General features: G+C 39.1%; 2 protein-coding genes across 4 annotated transcripts in view; one reads left to right on the top strand and one right to left on the bottom strand.

Moving 5' to 3' along the window:
* LOC127512139 (cystatin-B-like) overlaps nucleotides 1–16,235 on the bottom strand; it is a 36,560-nt gene extending 20,325 nt beyond the window's left edge. For both annotated transcript variants that reach the window (XR_007930131.1, XM_051892780.1), the window contains exons 1-2: nucleotides 15,333–16,235; nucleotides 9,075–9,178 (exon numbers count right to left, since the gene is read on the bottom strand). Coding sequence is in view for 1 of the 2 variants with exons in the window: in XM_051892780.1 (XP_051748740.1) it covers nucleotides 9,075–9,178; nucleotides 15,333–15,342 (114 nt within the window). In the remaining variant the exon portion in view is untranslated. The remainder of the gene's footprint in view (nucleotides 1–9,074; nucleotides 9,179–15,332) is intronic.
* LOC127512115 (cytosolic phospholipase A2 gamma-like) overlaps nucleotides 40–20,830 on the top strand; it is a 135,692-nt gene continuing 114,901 nt past the window's right edge. For both annotated transcript variants that reach the window (XM_051892741.1, XM_051892742.1), the window contains exons 1-2: nucleotides 40–200; nucleotides 531–670. In XM_051892741.1, coding sequence (XP_051748701.1) covers nucleotides 105–200; nucleotides 531–670 — 236 coding nt within the window. In that variant the 5' untranslated portion in view covers nucleotides 40–104. The remainder of the gene's footprint in view (nucleotides 201–530; nucleotides 671–20,830) is intronic.

Consider the following 20,830-nt stretch of genomic DNA (forward strand, 5'->3'; position numbering starts at 1 on the left):
TGTGTAAGGGGCGTGTTTATGTAACGGGGGGCTGCACTATAAAACAGAATTCACCCTTCGAGGCCCAGATTCCCACACACTCTGGACTGAGCTCTGCAGTAGTCATGCCAACCACTGTGCTGGGATTGCTGGGAGTTTTTCTCTGTGCCCTTGCTGTTAGTTCTGAGGTCACAACACAGCCTGACTTCGACATCAAGAGGGTAAGACTGCAAGGTGCTAATGAGAGGAGGAATCTATATATATAGCTTCCCTTACAAAAGATTACTGCAGTTTTTACATATAGAAAACTGCAGTTTTTTCATGTTGTTTCGTGTTTACTGCTGTTGAACTTCAATGTACTGTGATTATATTTCATTATACTGCAAATCTATAGTTGTGCAGTTTTACTGCAGTTGTACTTCAATATACTGCAGTTCTTTTTTGTTTATTGCTATATGTGTATCCCACAGATTTGTAATGATGCGCGGACATTAACTATATTTAGAGAACAGAATATCTTTTGGAAAATGTTGAGTGTGTCCTTCATATAGGTGCCTGGGAAATGGTACCTGATTGGTATTGCCACCAATGCTGAGTGGTTTGTCACCTGTAAGGCGGACATGAAGATGGGAGTCGCCATGCTGACACTGACTGATGAAGGACATCTGAAGGTGGCATATTCCAGTCTCAAGTAAGATAAACTGATCACTAAAAATAAGAAACTATGAATGAAACTTGTTAACCATGTTGGATAATGCAAAGAATTTACCCATTTGTCCTCTGTCTTTCCAGTCCTGATGGCACATGCTGGAAGTCGATCCAAATCGCTAATAAGACTGATATTCATGGAATATTCAGCCTCCGCAGTGAACGTAAGGAAGATATGATCACCTAGACATGAAATACAGTATAGTGGTTTATACAGGACTCAAATGAAAAAAATGTTTGTTCCACAGGCTGGGAGACTGACAATGAAATAACTTTTGTTGATGTTAAGTATGATGAATATGCTTTGATCCACACTGTCAAGACCAAGGACAACTCCACTATAGAGGTCATCAAACTCTACGGTAACAGCTCCAGCATTAACACACCTTAAAATTAACTTGAATTTGTAGCAGGCTGTGACTTCCGGTAAGATGGCGGTGTGAAAAGTCATGAAGTTCTCTGCTCCGGGTATTTCTTTAATTTAACTACTCACTTAGTGACATTTTTCAACACGCCCCGAAAATATAAAGTAAGAACTTCACTAGCACAATACGCAGAGAGCTAATGCTAAAAAAACGGTCGATATCGCAGAGGATGTCGATGATTCTACACGAGGTGCGGAGGGAGCTGCGGGCGCCTCGGACCAGGGAGACGATATTAGAGAATTCCTTGGAGGCATAAGATCTGAAGTAGCGGCACTCAGAGCAGAGATTCTCACTGAACTTAATGGGTTAGTTCACCCAAAAATGAAAATAATGTCATTTATTACTCACCCTCATGCCGTTCCACACCCGTAAGACCTTCGTTCATCTTCGGCAGGGGCGGATCTAGAAAATTATTTATAGGGTGGCAAAGGGGTGGCATCAGGTCTGACACCAAAGCAAGCGCCAATGCATAGTTTTTGGAGGTTTATGGCCTGACATACACAATTGTGTTCACAAATATTGCATTACCACAAAGTAGTCATCTATACTGTTTAAAATTACAAATAAATAACAAGATTTCAATATGCATCATAGCACCAAGTCAAGACACTATATGAAAAACATTAACAGATTCTAAATGAGTCTGAGCTTGTATCACTAAAGATGAGCAGTTTTATTAATATTACATAGGCTACTTCTATGGTATAAATCACATGTTTAGTGCAAGTTAAAGAGCAACAAAAACTTGTTTTTTGCAAACAATTTTTGAGTTTCTGTTATTAACAGAGGTGGGAATGTGTGTTGACCCAGAGCACCCTATCAACCACATACTCTAGCAACACACCAGCAACTGCATAGCAAGAGCCTAGCAACCACCCAGAATCTCCTAGCAACCACCTAGCAACACTTTAGCAATCACCCAGAACATCTATATTCTGGCCTAACTGACCAAACTATTTACGTTTTTTAAAACAAGACTTTAAGTTGGCTTTATGACAAGCCAGCATAAATTTGTCTTTCAAACTTTTCAGTCTAGTTATTGTTTTTCTTGATTGCTAATTATTGTTTCATAATTCATGAAACAATTCAACATTTTCTCACAACTATAAACGCAATCTTAAAACTATACACCAACTTGCACAAACCTCAAACTTCCAGATCAAAATAAAATGTTCTAGTCAAAAACTTGTTCTTATCTGACAAAATCAAACTTTGGCATCAGATGACGCACAAAACTTAACAAATACACAGACTACTGCACTGCCCAGTGAACACTAGTGAGATCAATTCATATAACACTGTAACAAAAACCTCTTACTGGGATTCAGGAATTATTTTGCAGCTCAATGTTTACTACACTATACAAAACTAGATGCAGATATAGTAAAATACAGCAATGAACTTTTGGAGGGAATTTTTTTTTCTCATTTTACTATTGTAAATTGATCTTGCAGTAGATGAAAAGCATGAGAAAAATAAGTATGAACTTGGTATGCAACACAATACAGTATACTGTCAATTACAGTAAAAGTAAATTCAGAATCTTCTGCACACTTGGCCAAATTTCATTACAGTATATACAGTGCTATTGCAATGTATTGGTCTTCTGACACAAGACTATATCCCTAGGCAGTCATTTCTCAGTTCTGCAAAAATACAGTACACATAAAAAATGGCTACAAAGAAAGTTGACAATCACAAGTTTGAGGGTGTACAATGTGCTACAGTTTACTGTACATAGAGTAGTGAAATTTCCCTCATCTACAGTACTGGTACTGTGTGTAAATTATTCATTCAGCTCTCTCTCAGATTTTGACTGGTGTGTCATCAGTTTTGCTACCTAATGTTGTCATTGTTAAACTTTGTAAGAAATGTGTCTGAACGAATGGTTTGGGAAATTGGGCCAAATGAATCACTTATAATGTGTTAGCAATCGAGAAAAGCTAAAATACGTTTGGTTCTTACCTAACTCTGCTATTATTTTCTGTGATCGGGATCTTCTTATTGATTTTATGTTATTGAAAATTTGTGGATGGCAAAAAGACCTTTATCCATGATAAAAGTGTAGCGGGCAGTCAGAGAATCAGCTTGCCAAAAAATTATGAAAATTAATCTCAGACATATTTGGATGGGATTACATTTCTCGAAGGACTTCTAAGTTAGCCAGGAAGCAGTAATTTTCTGATTCACAAACAAATGGAAAAACAATTCGTAAGTGAACTAGGCTGTGTGTTTTTGACTCACAAAGAACCGGTTTATAACAGTCATTTGTTAATAAAGCTGACTACACTGGGCGAGCTGCGTGCGCGTGCAACCATCATGCACAGTTTATTGAAAGATGTGTTTTCTTGCCATTATTTTGCGTTATGCTGTCTTTTTGGTCATCACATTGAAGCGCCGCTGCTGAAAAGCAGTACTTGAAACAATGCTTGCATTTATATTTTATTCTGTGATCATTTTGGGGTGGCAGATGGGGTGGCAAAGCTTTTTCTTAGGGTGGCAGTTGCCACCCCGTGCCACCCCGGTAGATCTGCCCCGGAACACAAATTAAGATATTTTTGTTGAAATCCAATGGCTCAGTGAGGCCTGCATAGCCAGCAATGACATTTCCTCTCTCAAGATCTATTAATGTACTAAAAACATATTTAAATCAGTTAATGTGAGTACAGTGGTTCAATATTAATATTATAAAGCGACGAGAATATTTTTGGTGCGCCAAAAAAACAAAATAACGACTTATACTGTATAGTGATGGCCGATTTCAAAACACTGCTTCATTAAGCTTCGGAGCGTTATGAATCTTTTGTGTCCAATCACGATTCGGATCGCGTGTCAAACCGCCAAACTGCTGAAATCACGTGACTTCATAACGCTTCGAAGCTTTATGAAGCAGTGTTTTGAAATTGGCCATCACTATATATGCATTAATCATAGGTGGGGATTTTAACTGTGTTTTGAACACATTTTTGGACCGATCCTCAACCAAAGTTATACAGCCCTCTAAGGCTGCTCTAAACATTAAGAATTTTTGTGAGCAATATGGGTTGTTAGATCCTTGGAGATTTCTTTTCCCCTCCTCTAATGCATTCTCCTTTTTCTCACCTGTGCATCACTCTTACAGTCGTATAGATTATTTCTTAGTAGATAAGAGTCTCATACCCTTTATTATAACAAGTACATACCACAGCATTGTTATTTCTGATCATGCTCCCTTTTCTTTTTTACTTAGTTTGCCTGCCCCACATTCAACCTTTAAACCCTGGAGGCTGAACCCTCTGCTCTTGGCAGATGGAGAATTTGTTACTTATCTAAATAAGGAGATAGAGTTTTCACTTGATCAACCTCATATTTCAAGATCTACATTATGGGAAGCATTGAAAGCGTATTTACGTGGCAAAATTATGTCTTTTCGTTCTTATGCTAAAAAACAAGTAACCATTAAGCTCAAGGATCTTTCAGTTGCAATTAGCAGGTTGGATGAGCAGTATGCTACATCTCCTAAACCTGATCTATATAAAGAGAGACTGCGACTTCAAACTGAATATAATCTACTATCTACCTCATATGTAGAGAAAAGGTTGTTAAAAACTCAATATACATTTTATCAATTTGGGGACAAAGCCAGTAAACTGTTGGCCTTTCAAGCTTGTCAATCAAATAACTTGAAAATGATCACTCACATTAAGTCCCTGTCAGGCTCACTGTTGTATTCTTTACAAGATATTAACAATAGCTTTGTTAATTTTTTTGCTGCTTTATGTACCTCAGAATATCCTAATGATTCAATAATTATAGATTCCTTTTTTACAAAAGTGGATCAACCAACTATAAATGTCAATTTTAACTCTGATCTTGGCAAACTCATAATGCAAGTAGAAGTGACAAATGCTATTTCAGCAATGCAGAGTAGTAAAGCTCCAGGGCCAGAACACTTTCCTATAGAATTTTATAAGAAATTCTCAACATTATTAGGCCCTCTTCTTGTAGCAGTCTATAATGAATCTTTTATTAATGGAACCCTACCTCCGACACTCACACAAGCTTCAGTCTCTCTTCTTCCAAAAGAAAAAAAGGACCCTACTCTTTGTGAGTCTTATAGGCCAATTTCACTCTTAAATGTTGATTTTAAAATATTAGCCTTACAATGCGTATAGAACCTGGTCTTCCAACTATAATTTCTAATGATCAAACAGGATTTATTCGTGGACGCAATCTATTTAGTAATTTGCGACACCTTTATAATGTAATGTACACTAACACACAAGATGATCAGGACGTTATAATTTCCCTTGACGCTGAAAAGGCGTTCGATAGGGTAGAGTGGAAATACCTCTTTAACACTCTTATGCATTTTGGTTTTTCAGAAGATTTAATTTCTTGGATTAAGTTATTATATACTTTCCCAGTAGCCTCTGTGTGCACAAATAATATTTTCCTTTGCACGAGGTACCAGACAGGGATGTCCGCTCCCCTTTGCTATTTGCAATTTTGATTGAAACTTTGGCTGCAGCACTTCGTCAGTCTGGTAGCTTTAAGGGTATCACTTGGAATGGAATTGAGCATAAGATTGCATTATATGCGGATGATGTTTTGTTATATGTTTCTAACCCTGATTTATCAGTACCCCATATTATTTCAGTCTTAGAAGAGTTTGGTAAATTCTCAGGCTATAAGCTTAACATGCATAGTGAATTATTCCCAATCAAATCATCTCTCTGCATAGATACTTCCCTTATCCCATTTAGAATAGTTCATGAGGGTTTTAAATACCTAGGTGTACAAGTCACATGATCATTTACTGATTTGTTTATTTTGATTTACTATTTTTTCCCTGCTTTTAGGTCGTTGCAAAGATGATTTTACCAAATGGTCCAGATTACCCTTGTCATTAGCAGGTCGTATTAACCTAGTTAAAATGTCAGTCCTACCTTGTTTCCTGTATTTATTTTCAAATATTCCTATTTTTATAAGAAAAACCTTTTTCATTAAATTAGACAGCTTAATTTCTTCCTTCCTATGGGAAAACAAAACCCCTTGTATAAGAAAATTTCTTGGGGGATGGCATTGCCCAATTTTTTATTTTATTACTGGGCAAGTAATATTCAGAAAATCATATACTGGGTGTCTGACTTAGACCCACACAATATTCCACTGTGGGTGCAAAGGAAATAATTATGTAGTAGATTTCGTCTTCGATCCGTAGTCTGTACTTCACTCCCTCTGACCCCCTTTTTACACTTATTTTATTACTGGTGTTGTAAAAAATTTCTATTATTTTTTTAGATTTATTTATTTTATTATTTTTAAATTATTATGACTGCGATTATTAATATTGTATGCTCTTTGGCACCCTATCTTGTCTTTTCTTTCTTTCTTTCTTTCTTTCTTTCTTTCTTTCTTTCTTTCTTTCTTTCTTTTTTCCTTTTCTTTCCTCCCCCTTTCTCTTAATTGATTTATTATATTTCTCACTCTCAGCCTTTGGCATAGAACAGCAGCTGATAAGCTGGATAATTCTGGAGGTGTACAGGAATTTTTATTTTCTGTGACATTGCAGAGGTTTACTTTTAATTTGATATCAAGTTACCCATCGTAAAGTTTCATTTTTTGCTCGAAATAAATATTTCTCTGTTCTGTATCCTTTAATTCTCCTTTATAAAAGCTTTATGAGGCATAAATAGTCCTCACTTTAAAGTAACTTGATATAAAATTAAAAGTAAACCTTTGCAATGTCACAAAAAATAAAAATTCCTGTAAACCTCCAGAATACATAACTGTGCAGTAAAATGAAACTACGCCTTTGCAGTCTGATATAAAAATAAATTTCTGTAAAGTGTAAACATTTCTGAATAAAAATTTACCAGTGCCAACACTGGATTACAGGAGTGCCAAAATACAACTAATATATATATATATATATATATATATATATATATATATATATATATTTTTTTTTTTTTTAATAAAACAATAATTAGATAATAAAATATTTCACAGTGTCAAAACTACCTCAGTACTAACTTTAAAACATTAAAGAACAGCAGTGCAGAAAATAACTGAGCCTTTAAATCTCCTTTTTAAAAGCTTTACAAGGCATAAACAGTCCTCACTTTAGATGAGCTCACAAAAATAGTTAACTGACCACTTCTAAATGTTTTATAACTGCCTGAATTAATCATGAATTACAGTAGGAATATGTGTTAATAAAGCATTTATTAACACACTGAGTAACTATTATGTCTAAATAATAAGATGCAAAAATGTACATTTAAATAGTTTATTAATCATTTACTTACACTTTCTAAATGATCTTATGAACCACTGACAACACATTAAACACATTATAGATATGCTTATAAGAACAAAGCATTTATAGCTGTATTTATAAACTGCTTACTAATGTATATTAGTATGCTAATGCTTAATAGCATGAGTTATTATAAAGTGTTACCCATTAGGTAAATGAAAATAATAAATAAATGTGGGGAAAAAATACAATTATACATAAATAAGGAAATAAAAGTATAAATACTTATTTATTTTTGTTTTGTTTTTTACATTTCCTTGTATATATATTTATGTTTTTTTTTTTTTTTTTTTTTTAACATTTCTTCGTATATTTATTTATGTATTTATTTATTTATTGTTTTTGCAGGTTTTGTCCTCCATACACTTCTTACTTTCTATAATTCACAGATTTTTTTTATTTTACTACAATATTATTAGTTAAAATGTTTGTGTATGAAAGAAAAAAAAAAAAAAAAAAAAAATCACACACATAAAAAAGATCATGATTTGGGACCCTCTAGCATCCTGGGCCCATATGCCTGGCATACTTGCAACCCCGTAATGGCGCCCCTGTGCCCTTGAGCAACACACTTGCAGTATTATTAACAGGTTGGTGGTAAAACCTGCTGGGCATTACTGCCTGACGCACCTCTGCCGGTGCCAAATTGCCAGCTGCTGAGTCATCAGCTGGGAGCCACCCTTCACCGATGTTTTGCCCCTTAAGTCCCTGAACATCTCAGGGTAGTGGAGCAGTGTACAGGGACGTCTCCCTGCCGCTCTCTGCAGCTGGACTTAGATCTTAGGTTCTTATGCCTTAAAGGCTTCTCAGCATCCCAGCTCTTGTCATTCCTCCTCAGCCATAGCCACAAGCTTCCTTTCTCTGCCTCTTAGGACTTTGGCAAGATCTTTTACTTCTTCCTGACCTCGCCAGAGCTGAAGCCGATGTGCCTCAGGAAGTGGCTGAGCGACTGGGCAACACAGTCACGGCAGCCTATCTCCACTGGGGAACTTGTTGCTCTCCATCCCTTTCCCTGGCACTAACTGACCTGCTCTTACAAATTGGACAGGCTGCCTCTTAGGGCTCTGGGGCCTCTTGTTCGCCATCACCCTTGCTCTTTCTGTGCATTCTGCCAACTTCCTTAGCACCTGGTCATGGCACCACCTGTAGCAGCCCTAAGCCAAAGCAGTTTTGTGTGGAGTCAATATAATGCCACATATGTTTGCAGAAGAATTAAGAATTGCAAAATAAAAATAAAAAATTGAGCAAAAAAACAATGTTTTGCAAGCAAAATAAAAAATTGCAAAAGAAAAACAAAGTATTGAGCAAAAAAGTTGTGTGTGACGTCATTAAACATCATTTCAATCTTTCTTTTTAAAGAATATTAGAGCCATATATGTGCAGGAGAGACTGAAACTAAACAGAGCCGTGGGGACAATAATATTATTTATAAAAGTAAACAAAAAAAAAATCAACAGCATCAAATCGTGCACAATGACAGAAATAAACAGCAGATTTCAGGCTATTTCAGGAGTAGCCTCAAAGACTTTAACCAATCTCTGAGTATTAAAAGCTTTTAATTCACATTTAGTTAACAAAACAAAACCACACACATTTTAAAGTAAAAGTGTGAGTACAACAAGGAAACGATCCACCCACTTGCCTCTCAACCATGGTACCTTGATAAGTGCCTTGATGATGTCACTCGGAGGGAGGCGTGGCCAGGCCCGCTGAACACGCCCCACTTTCTTGACTCCACCCCATGTCAAAACAGTGCCATGAACTGAAACGCACAGAAAAATGAAAATAGGATCAAAGTTCTTAAGCTTCTTTTACAGCTGTAATTGATTTTTGCAATTAATTATATTTTTATTTTTCCAGTACTTATTATCAGTACTGGAATAATACTATTACTTAAACTTTATTTGTGTTTGCAAAACTTATTTTTTTCTCTCAATACTTTACTTTTCTTTTGCAATTCTTTATTTTCTTTTGCAATACTTAGTTCTTTTACAAACATGTGGCATTATATTGACTCCATAGTTTTGCACCCATACAGAATGTGGTGGAGGGTTCCCAGAGCCGCTTCACACAGGCTGCAGATTTCTTCAGACCCAAACCACCGTGCCAGGTTGACTGGGCTAGGAAGTGTATCGTAAGTGGCTCTAATAATGAAACTTAACATGGCTTGAGGAATTCTTCAAAGGTCACTCCAACTGACTGACCTTGGCAGGATGTCTGTCCACTTTGTCCACTGGCCTTGTTGACCTTGGCCAACAGATTTTGGCCAAGTTTTTCCTCTTCCAGTCTTGTCACTTCTGTAACCACTAGCTTTTTCCGTTCCTTTATAGATGCTTTTGACTAGAATTTGTGTGGCTTTCCCCAGCCAAGACCCTATCTTTCCTGCTTGGTTCTCCCAACATACTCTTGGTGCTCTAGGTTGGCATTGGTGTTGTCGATGTAGACGTCTGCCTTCCACTTCCTGCTGGTCTGAACCTTGGCACAAACAATTCGTACAAAATGCTCACTTGATTGTCTAAGCTCGAGTACCAGCCTGGTCTTATCCCGCCAGTGCACAAGTGAAATGCTCTTTAGTGGAAGCTGAAGAGCATTTCTTCCGAACAGTGCTGCATCAGAAAGGCATCGCGGCAGCCCAAGCTATTTGTGGATATAGCTGTTGGAAATGGCATCCAGCCTTGCCACTGTTGTTGCTGTTATTCCAGACATTTTCAGCTGCGACATCACATGTTGGTAGACTGTGAACTGGAAGCACCACAGTTTGTTTTTACCAGGGAGGCAGCTCTTGTCAATTTCCTTAAGGCCATCTTTCAGCTGAGCATTAACTGTGGTTTCCATATGCTTATATGTGATTTTTTGTGATTGATCTGTGAATTGGTTGTTTAGAGAGCACTGGAATTCTTTCCCCTGCCACTTGGAAATAAATTGTGTACACTCACCTGCCCTTGCAGATTGAGTGACTGTGGGACTTGGCCAAATTGATTTTCATCCTGGCCCAGCTCAGCAGCTCTTCCAGCCTCTTGATGAGCTGTGCTGTGCTGTGCATGTCGCTGTCTGGAGCAGGATTTTGACATCATCCATGAAGCAACCGGAATCCTGTACTATTCCTTACTCCCCTCGCAATGGTCCTTGCTCACATCAGGATGAACTCAAAGGTTTCTGTGAATAGAATGGGCAAACTGAGCACCCCATAGCTATTCCCCTGCCAAGTTTTTGCCAGCTGGTTGTAAAGTCATGTAGTGAGTGGCAGATCTTCAAATCCGCAAAATAGCTTTGGATGATGTTACTGACACACGGAGGCATGTGGAAGAAGTCCAGGGCAAAGTCAATCAACCGATGTGAGAACAGAGCCATTGGCTTTCTCCAAATCCATCCAGACAACATGAAGATCCTTCTCGTCCCTTTCAGCGAATTGGATCTGGTCCCAGATTGAAGGATTAGTTCACTTCAGAATTAAAATTTCCTGATAATTTACTCACCCCCATGTCATCCAAGATGTTCATGTCTTTCTTTCTTCGGTCAAAAAAAAAAGAAAAAGGTTTTTGAGGAAAACATTCCAGGATTTTTCTCCATATAGTGGACTTCAATGGCTACCAACAGGTTGAAGGTCCAAATTGCAGTTTCAGTGCAGCTTCAAAGGGCTCTTGTGATCCCAGACGAGGAATAAGGGTCTTATCTAGCGAAACGATCGGTCATTTTCTAAAAAAAAATAAAAATTTATATACTTTTTAAACACAAATGCTCATCTTGCACTGCTCTGCAATGCGCATGCATTATGTAATCAGGTTGGAAAGGTCACGTGTGAAGTATGAGGAAGTACCACGGTAGGGCGAAAAACTCCATCTCATTTTCTCCTATTAAACTTCAAAATCGTCAGACATCATTGTTTTATCTTTTTTTGTAAAGGGCGTTTGACTTAGTCTTTGCAAGTTTGCTTGGTAGACACTAAATCTGTACTTCCGCATAAGTCACGTGTGACCTTTGTAACGTGATTTTTTTTTTTTTTTAGAAAATTACCAATCATTTCACTAAACAAGACTTATTCCTCGGCTGGGATTGTGTAGAGCCCTTCCACCTGTTGAACCCCACTGAAGTCCACTATATGGAGAGAAATCCTGGAATGTTTTTCTCAAAAACTTTAATTTCTTTTTGACTGAAGAAAGAAAGACATGAAGATCTTGGATGACATGGGGGTGAGTAAATTATCAGGAAATTTTCATTCAGAAGTGAACTAATCCTTTATTGTTGCATGCTCTGAGCACCCTAAGAAACTTTTTACTTCCTCATTCCTAGTCATGCAAATTAGCAGTGTTATTCTTTCATCAATTTGGTCAAAATGCAATAACTTGTTCAACTCTGAAGTGACTTTCTGTTAACACTTTAAAATAAGGTCCCATTAGTTAATGCATTAATAAGCAATACATATGTTACAGGCCTATTTCTTATTTGTTAACATTAAACTGTTCTTTGTTAGTTCATTTAGCTCAAGTTAACAGGTATAACTTGATTTTAATGTAAATATTGAAATTAACATGGACTAAGATTAATAAAGGATTTAGAAGTATTTCTCATTGTTAATGAGATTTAATGTTAACCAATTGTTACGAAATGACAGCACCGAGCACAGAGTGAGGATCCACATGCAGTTTAATGAGAAAATACAATCCACAGTCAGTCCAAAAACCAGGCAGAGGGTCAAAGCACAAATTATCAGTCCAAATCCATGACAAGGCAGAAAACAGAACCAGGAACAACAAAACCACTCAGAAAACTGTCAGTAACATGAAACACAAAAACAAGACTTCATAGTAAAGGAGTATAAATAGACAGAGTTAATTACATGGTATGAACAAGACACAGCTGAGACTGATAAACTAATAATGAACAGAGAGTTCTGGGAAATGGAGTCCGGGAATAACACAGTGTGACAATAAGGAAGGCTGCCATCTGCTGGTAAACAATTGCATCCGCAGCTGACAGATGTAACACCAGTATTACCTTAATGTAAATGTTTCTTGTTGAACATCTTATTCCTCTCTGAAACATCATATTACGGAGGTAAATGGATTATGAATGCTGCTTCTAATCTTACTTAAATTTCAGCCTGTAATGTGTACTGTACAAAACATTAGCTCAAATAATTAAATTATTTACTGCAGTTTGCATTGATTTAGTCAGAATTGTTTCAGACATTTTGATGTGCTTGAACTGTTTTTTTGTTTGTTTGTTTTTTGTAGGCCGAACACCCGAACTGAGCCCGGTTGTCTTGCACAAGTTCACTTGGTTTTCTCGGAAGCAAGGCATTCTGCCGGATAACTTCGTCATCCTGCCTAAAAATGGTAAAACGGCCAACACAGGCTCATTGGAAAAAACGTACCTGTGGCAACATTTTTGCAAAACGCAAAATACAAACCAATACATACATATCACTACAGTTTCCAACAGAAATGAACACTAGAGGCAGTAAAACAGCAAGCATTTTTAATTGTTTTCACACACAATTATGATTACAGGGGCAGACTATAGATCAGTAAAGACTTGTTTTCACGCAGCTCCTTGCACAATTATGTTATGACCTCAAAACACATTTTACCATAGTGCATGATTTGTAAACGAATATATTTTGGAGTTTGCACCACTTAACCAGCTCCATATGTTCAGCTGGTTAGTTCACCCAAAAATTAAATTTCTGTCATTAATGACTTGGTGACATGTATTGCACAAAAGAAGAATTAAGAAAGCCAGGATAACAGAAAAAGTGTGGCTTGACCTAGTTTAATCAGCGCATCCTGGCTTAGTCCGTTGCACGTTTGCTGAGCCAGGATGAATACGTGCAGCTATGTCAAGCCAGGTTTAGACAGTTGGGATAAGTGCACGTTCACGGCATTCTTAAACAGACCACGTCATTGCGTAGTGTTTTTGCGTAGTATACACATAAAAAATATGATTTTGTAATATGTTCATTTAGATTTGTTCATAAAAAATAATATAAAAATATATTTTATTTGTAAAAGTAATATAAACAACATCTTTATGATCAGATATTTGTATTTTTAAATTCAACATTGAATTATTGAACAGTTACACATTTTTGAAGAATTACATTTTATGTATTTTCTTAACTAGTAAAATTACCAGAATCTTTTCTGTTTTTCTAAAAAAAAAAAAAAAAAGTGTACCTTACAGTGTACCTAACTGAACAACAATTATAGGTATAAGATAAAAACACGCTCTAAATAACCAGTGCTCCACTGTAACCATCATAATTACAATTCAAGGAGTTACTTGTAATTTCCACAAATTAACAGTTGTACACTTTGCCTTAAATGTGACCAGTGGACATGCATGTTATTCAGGAAATTTATCATGAAGATTAATTGCAAATACTTATCCACTATGTGCTTTTTATTTGTGTAGTTTATTTTATCTATTTAATCTATCTCATCTATCTACTCTTTTATCTATTTAGGTTTTTTTCCTAATTGATTTCATCCAATCTATAATCTGACAATTTGATCTATTTATATCTATCTAAACATTTATCTATTTTATCTCTCTTATCTATCTATCCTTCTTAAAGAACAAACATGTCTGGACAAATAGGACCTGGCAGCAAGTCAAGATTAAGTACAAGAACATTTTGCAAGCTGGTAAGTGTAAAAATGTACAAATTAGGTGAATAGTGTCTGCTGACACATTTTATTGTCTGTACTGATTTTAGCATTTTAAAAAAAGGCTCATATTTACACTGAACCATGACTGTAACACAATGTATTAATCATCTTTTTTTTTTTTTTCTCTCCAAAGCTCCAAGCTGACAAGTGACGACAGCAAAATAAAAAAATAAAAAAAAAATTCCAAAAACATTGTGGTTTCCTACCTTTTTCATGAATGTCCAGTACACTACATAGTTATTGATCCAGTGAAGTGGAACTAGAATTTGGGAAGATAAACTGCTACCAATGCTAAATAAAATGCATGTACACATGAAAGAGTGACATACATTATCCTTTATTAAAGGATAGGCTAAATCAAAACAAACTGTAATAATATATGTATTCATCAAGCCTCTGACAGCAATATGAACAGCAGTCTTCATAATAACAGTAAAATAACAGTAGGCATAATAATATGATTGACAGTATATCTAGTATTTTAATGTAGGATAATTAAAATGATGCAACATATTTACAGAAGACCTTGGAGTGACTGTAAAACACATTAATTTCTAGTAGGATTGACAGCAGAACTAACAGATAAATCACTAGGATTAATCTTAGCCTGGTTGTTAGCCTGCTCTGGAGCAAATCTCCATAGTAACTTAATATAACTTAATTTAGCCTACTTTCATGCATATACGAGCGTATGGGACGCTCAGGGGGTTCAGGTGTAGTGCACCTAAGATGGGGTGTGTGTGTTTCCGGTAAGAAAAACACGAGAGGGAATCCCAGTTTAACTTGTTTAATCAAAGGAGGTTTGTATATGTTACTTCACACATGTGGTCTATAATAAACAGAAGAGAAACAAGGAAAACAGTTGTAAATATATCAGTAAAATGACATAAACATTCAGTTATTAAGTAATATATTAATTAACATAAATTGTTTAACTGTGTGCTGATTATATTTAATAATTAAATAAACAATGACATATGCTCAATATTACAAGGAATATATGCAACGTCATCAAATTCAACAGTTTCAAACAACACTGAACAAAGTGGGCGATATGCAACCAGTAAGTGAACATAGTATCCATACTTCAATGGAAAAACTCTTATTTTCAAGATCAAAGTCCGATATGAAAACACCCTGGTTTCACTTTGTGACGCAGTTCCAAATGCGCTCAATCCACGGGCAAATATCAACATTCAGAACAACAATATCAACCACAAAGGCAAAATACAGATGAAAACTCACCAGCAGTCATTCACGCACTGGAGAAAACATACACAAAGTGGAATAAACAGTCCAGCCAGCCTGACTCATACTCGCAATTCAGCTACCGACTCTGCACGTTTGCGCCTGAATGAGCTGTGTATGCTACATTCCACTAGGGGGCGTGTTAGGGCTTTCTCACATAGCCGCCCCCAAATGTGAGTAAGGACATTTGAAACAGTGAGAAACCCTAACTAATTAGTAGGCTCAAAAGGGTGATCATCAGAAAGCTTAGGGAGTGGGACTATACGGGATACAGGTCTCACATATGTGCGATTGTGTACCTGAACTGCAACTGTTCTGGTACGTCCATCAAGTCCAGGGAAAATATTCGTCACTTTACCTACTGGCCAACATGCACGTGGAAGTTGTGGGTCCACTATCAGTACCACCTGGTCTAGACCAATTTCTCCTCCATCTTTACGCCACTTCTGTCTTTCTTGCAGATTCGGGAGATAGTAATGGATGAATCTAGACCAGAAATGGTCAGCAAGTACCTGGCTATGTTTCCATCTTCTGGTTCCCAATTGATTACTTGAATCATAGAGCACTTGTGGGAGTGAGGAATCATGTCGGCCCATTAGGAGAATGCTAGGCATAACTGGGTCTGGATCCGACACGTCGGAGGACACGTATCCCAAAGGTTTGGCATTTAGGATGCCCTCTACCTCAGTGAGCACAGTACACAGTGCAGTTTCAGTCACTGTTTGATCCTTCAGTACTACCTTTAGGGCTTGCTTTCCTGACTTAACTTCCCGTTCCCAAGCTCCCCAGAAATGAGGGGCACCAGGTGGAATAAATCTGAATGAAATCTGTTGTTCTGCGAGTTGTTCCTTTAGTTGAGGCATCATGGCTTCATAGGCTGCTCTCATCTCTTTGTCTCCTCCAACAAAGTTGGTACCATTATCGGAAAGAAGCTCAAATTGTTTCCCTCTTCGAGCTATGAATCTGCGGAAAGACATCAAGAATGCATCTGTGTCAAGGCTATCTAAGAGATCAAGATGGAGACAACGGGTGGTCAGACATTTGAAAACTATTCCCAATCTTTTCTCTGTTCGCCGGCTGATCTTCACTGTGAATGGACCAAAGCAATCCATTCCAGTGGAATAGAATGGGGGTTTGTACAGACATGCTGGTGGGAGGTCGGCCATTTTGGGTATATTAGGCTTGGCACGCCATTTCTGGCAGTCCATACACGTATATTGATGCTTCTTGATAGCTTCCCTTCCTCGCAGAATCCAGTATCGTCTTCTCAGCTCAGCAAAGACTCTTTCTGGTCCAGGATGTAAAAGGGAGGCATCATAGTCCTTGATCAGAAGCTTGGTTAGGTTGTGTTGCGGATCAAGCACAATGGGATGTATTGCATCCAATTCCATATGCTTAGCATGTCTTAGTCTCCCTCCAACCCTGATAAGTCCACTTTCTTTGTCATACTCGGGGGATAAGGATGCTAATCTGCTGTTGTATGGTAACGGTCGCTCAGAGGCGAGAGCCTTAAACTCATCAGGAAAGGAATCTTTCTGAGCCTTTTGTAGTAGGAGCTTCTCTGCTGAGATGTAACTATCTGAATCATCTGTTGACTGCGTGGAAGATATAGCCGCCCCATGAAGGGTCACTGTGTGTCACTGTAGCCTTTAGTAGCTCAGTCCAGGTACTAAATTGGTTTACATCAGGAAGGGGAATGTCTGAACTAGTGCATACATGCAGGCAAATTGCTGACCTTTTCAACTCTGCTTCTGGTTCAGGTTCATCTGCTGGCAAAGTGGGCCAACATGACACTGGCTGAAGCAGGTAATTTGGTCCATTAATCCAACGGCAAGGTGGGGTTAAATCCTTTAATGGCTGACCTCTTGTTATGAAATCAGCAGGGTTGTTCGCTGAATCAACGAACCTCCAAGAATCAATATCGGTAAGTGACTGAATTTCAGCCACCCATGTCCCGACAAAGACTTTGTATCTGCATGAGTCAGATTTAAGCCACTAGAGGACGGAAGATGAGTCTGACCAGAGAATGACATGATTAATGTCAACAGTTAGTTCAGCTTGAAGAATATTAGCCACCTGCGCTCCGGTAAGTGCCGCACTAAGCTCCAGCCGAGGAATTGTCATTTGCTTACGAGGTGCCACTCGTGAACGAGTAACACAAATGAGACATGCACATACATCCTTCATTGTTTTCTGTGCGCATGTAGGCCACTGAGCCGTAAGCCCTCTCCAATGCGTCGTAGAATATATGTAAATCCCGATTGAGGATTTCCCCATGCTCCTCAAATGAAATGTAACATCTTGGGATTGCAATCTGATTCAAACTTTGGAGCTCTTGTTGCCAGTCTTGCCATCTGGTTAACAGGCTGTCAGATGTGATTGGGTCATCCCACCCAAGATTGTTCTTCCACAAATCCTGGACCAGCACTTTGGTTCAGGTAGTAAATGGAATTAGATAACCCAGGGGATCATATTGTGATGCCAAAACTCTGTAGACATTAAGCAGAGTGGGTTCAAGGCATCCGGATTGACTGGGTTTGTAGCTGAATGAGTCTCTGAGGCAGTTCCACAGTAACCCAAGTGTACCTTCCAGAAGGTCAGTACTCTTTTGTGATAGCCAGAGTTCACTATTCTGTGATATTGCTTCAGAGGGAAGATGCTGGATTACCTCGGGTCTGTTGCTGGCCCATTGGCGGAGCTCAAATCCACCGGTGAGCAAAAGTTGCCGTAGGTCGTCTACTAATGCTCTAGCTTCAGCAACTGTATGAAGGCTATGTAGACAGTTGTCTACATAAAAGGAACTTTTGACTGTTCTGACCAGAGCTGGGTCTACTTGCGGGTGGTTCTGAGCGATTTCCTGGAGTGCATATATGGCACAGCACGGGCTGCACGTTGTGCCAAATGGCAAGACTTGCCATTTGTAGATCTTAGGCTGTTCTGTCCTCTGCATGTCTCTCCACAGAAAGCGCACTATAGGCTTATCACTTGGCAAGAGGCAAACCTGGTGGAACATGCCTTTCACATCTCCGCTGATGGCTACAGGGTATTCGCGGAACCTCAGCAAGACACCAAGTAAAGACGGACCAAGAACGGGCCCAGGCAGGAGGATGTCATTTAGAGCTTGGCCTTGGTATGAATAAGAACAGTTGAAAACTATTCTGTCCTTGTGGTTATGCGTCGCCATATGGTGAGGGATGTACCATGACTCAGGAGACTACTCAGCTTCTTGTGTTGATATCTCTGCCACATAGCCAGCTTCTTGCAGTTTTCTCATTTCAGAACAATAAGACTCAGCTCGCCTAGGGTCTTTAGCAAGTTTACGCTCAGTGCTTCGAAGGTTCACCATTACTGCTTCTTTTGGGGCTTTAAGAAGTTCAGAATTGGGCCGTCTAAGCAAGGGAGTGGCATATTGCATAACTCCGCTGACTTCTACCCTTGTTGTATGTGTCTGGAGAAGAGCAAGGGCATACTGGTCTTGTTTGGAACGAGCGGCTGTCTTCTCATTAACATATGGCAGAGTATCAATTTGCCAGAGGCGTTCCACATTCTTGAATAACTCGGTATTCTGTGTGGTTGTGGTTATGTGGAAACACCGTGGGGAGGAAAGATTGGTTTGACTGAGCCCAATGGGACCTTGGAGGGTCCAACCAAGTCTCGTACAGACAGCAATCGGTCCTTTGGCGGGTCCCACGCACACTGACTGAACAGGAGTAAGCAGGTGAGGCATGTCAGACCCAATGAGCAATGGAGGTTGGGCTCGGTCGATCAAGGGTAATGGCAAGGACCTAATATGCTCATACTTGTGCTGAAGAGCAGACACAGGGTAAGAATGTTCGGAAAGTCTCAGGTTATCTGCGGTGAAAGCATGATGAATCAGGTATTTCCGGCCTGGTTTGTGCAAGGGTGACACATGAAGGGAAACAGTGGCTCCATGCAGATTAACTACATCCTGATGGACAGTGCATAGAATGAGTGTTTCAGGTTCAGTAGGGAGATTCAGCTGGTCTACAGCCTGTGACAGAACAATACTACGCTCTGAACCATCATCCAGCACTGCGTATGTTTCCATGACTTTCTCTTGATTGTGCAGTAAGACCTTGACTATCTTCAACATTACCCTTTGAGATCGGTTAGGCTGGTCTAAATAGACCTGAGGGGTTGGAACATTAACCAACAGCACACTCTTTTGGATCTGTAAGGCTGCATCATGCAAGATGGTCAGATGTAACTCTTTACAATTTGTACAGGTTCTTTTCAGAGTACAACTGTCTGGAGTATGCATTCGCCCACATTTCCAACAGCGCTTCTCTTTGGATATCCACTGTACTATTTGCTCTGTGGTCAGTTTCTTGAACTTGGGACAAGCATTAAGGAAGTGGTCTTTGGTGTTACAGTATGGGCAGAAGGGTTGCATCTTAGAAGGGGTCTTAGATTTCATCTGTCCCTGCAAGACTGAACTAGCCTCAGCTGAATACAAGATTGGGCGATTGGGCGAGAAGGTAGTGACCTTTGCTGATCTTTCTTGGCAAATCTAGCAGTATCAGCCTGATACAATGTAGCTGCTTTATTGGAGATGCGCTTCGCCTGTGACTTCATCTGCAGCCATGCAGACAGATCAGGTAATGTATAAGTGCGGTCTGTGTCAGTTTGCAGAATACCTCGGCTGAAACAGTACTCAACGAGCCCATCGCGATATGATGGTGGCATCTTGCTTAACAAGCGATCAACATGAGAGCCACAGCGCAGCTCGTATCCGTTTGGGCCCTCCAAAGTTCTGAGCATCCCTACTAGTGTTTGGATAGATAAGGAAAAGGAGTCAAACGCTTCTGCATCACCGAACTTGACTGCTGGTGCATTCAGTATGACACCTAATTCGGACTGTACCAGCTGACTAGGTTGGCCATATTTTGCTTGTGCTTGTAATGCAGTTGTGTATGGCCTTGTGTAGAGCGCTAGGAAGTTTTAAGTGACTTAAAAGGACCTGATATTTGTAATGTTCACTCAAATGAGGCTGGTTATTCATTACATTGTCTAAGGACATCTTCAGTAGTGCAAAGTCACTTTCCCTGCCAGTGTCAAAGTATGGGATAGCTGGCTTTGGGACACCATAAGCTGAGGCAGCTAGCATTTCCAGACCAGGTGGTTGGGCTGGGGAGGGGTACAATGCTGGCTGACTATGAGAGGCATCAGGCGGGGGAACAGGATACGGTACTGCTGTCCAATGAGGGCTAGGATTCGTGGTTTGGTAGGACTGAGTATGTAAGGGAGCCCCTAACGTTACAGGAACTGTAGGTGGAGCTGTAGGTAGGACACTAACAAAGGGTGTCTGACTATAGGTGACAGAGATGTCTGAGTAATGGTGCGGTCTGGCCACCGCAGCTGGGTTAAAGGGTAAAGGAGCAGCATAATCTGGCCTAGACATTAAGGTGGGCTGTGCAATAACTAGCGAAGCCGATGACCTTGTAACTATGCTGGGCTGGGTTACCTCGGCAGCT

Source organism: Ctenopharyngodon idella, chromosome 5 (assembly GCF_019924925.1).
Source record: "Ctenopharyngodon idella isolate HZGC_01 chromosome 5, HZGC01, whole genome shotgun sequence".
NCBI classification, from domain to species: domain Eukaryota; kingdom Metazoa; phylum Chordata; class Actinopteri; order Cypriniformes; family Xenocyprididae; genus Ctenopharyngodon; species Ctenopharyngodon idella.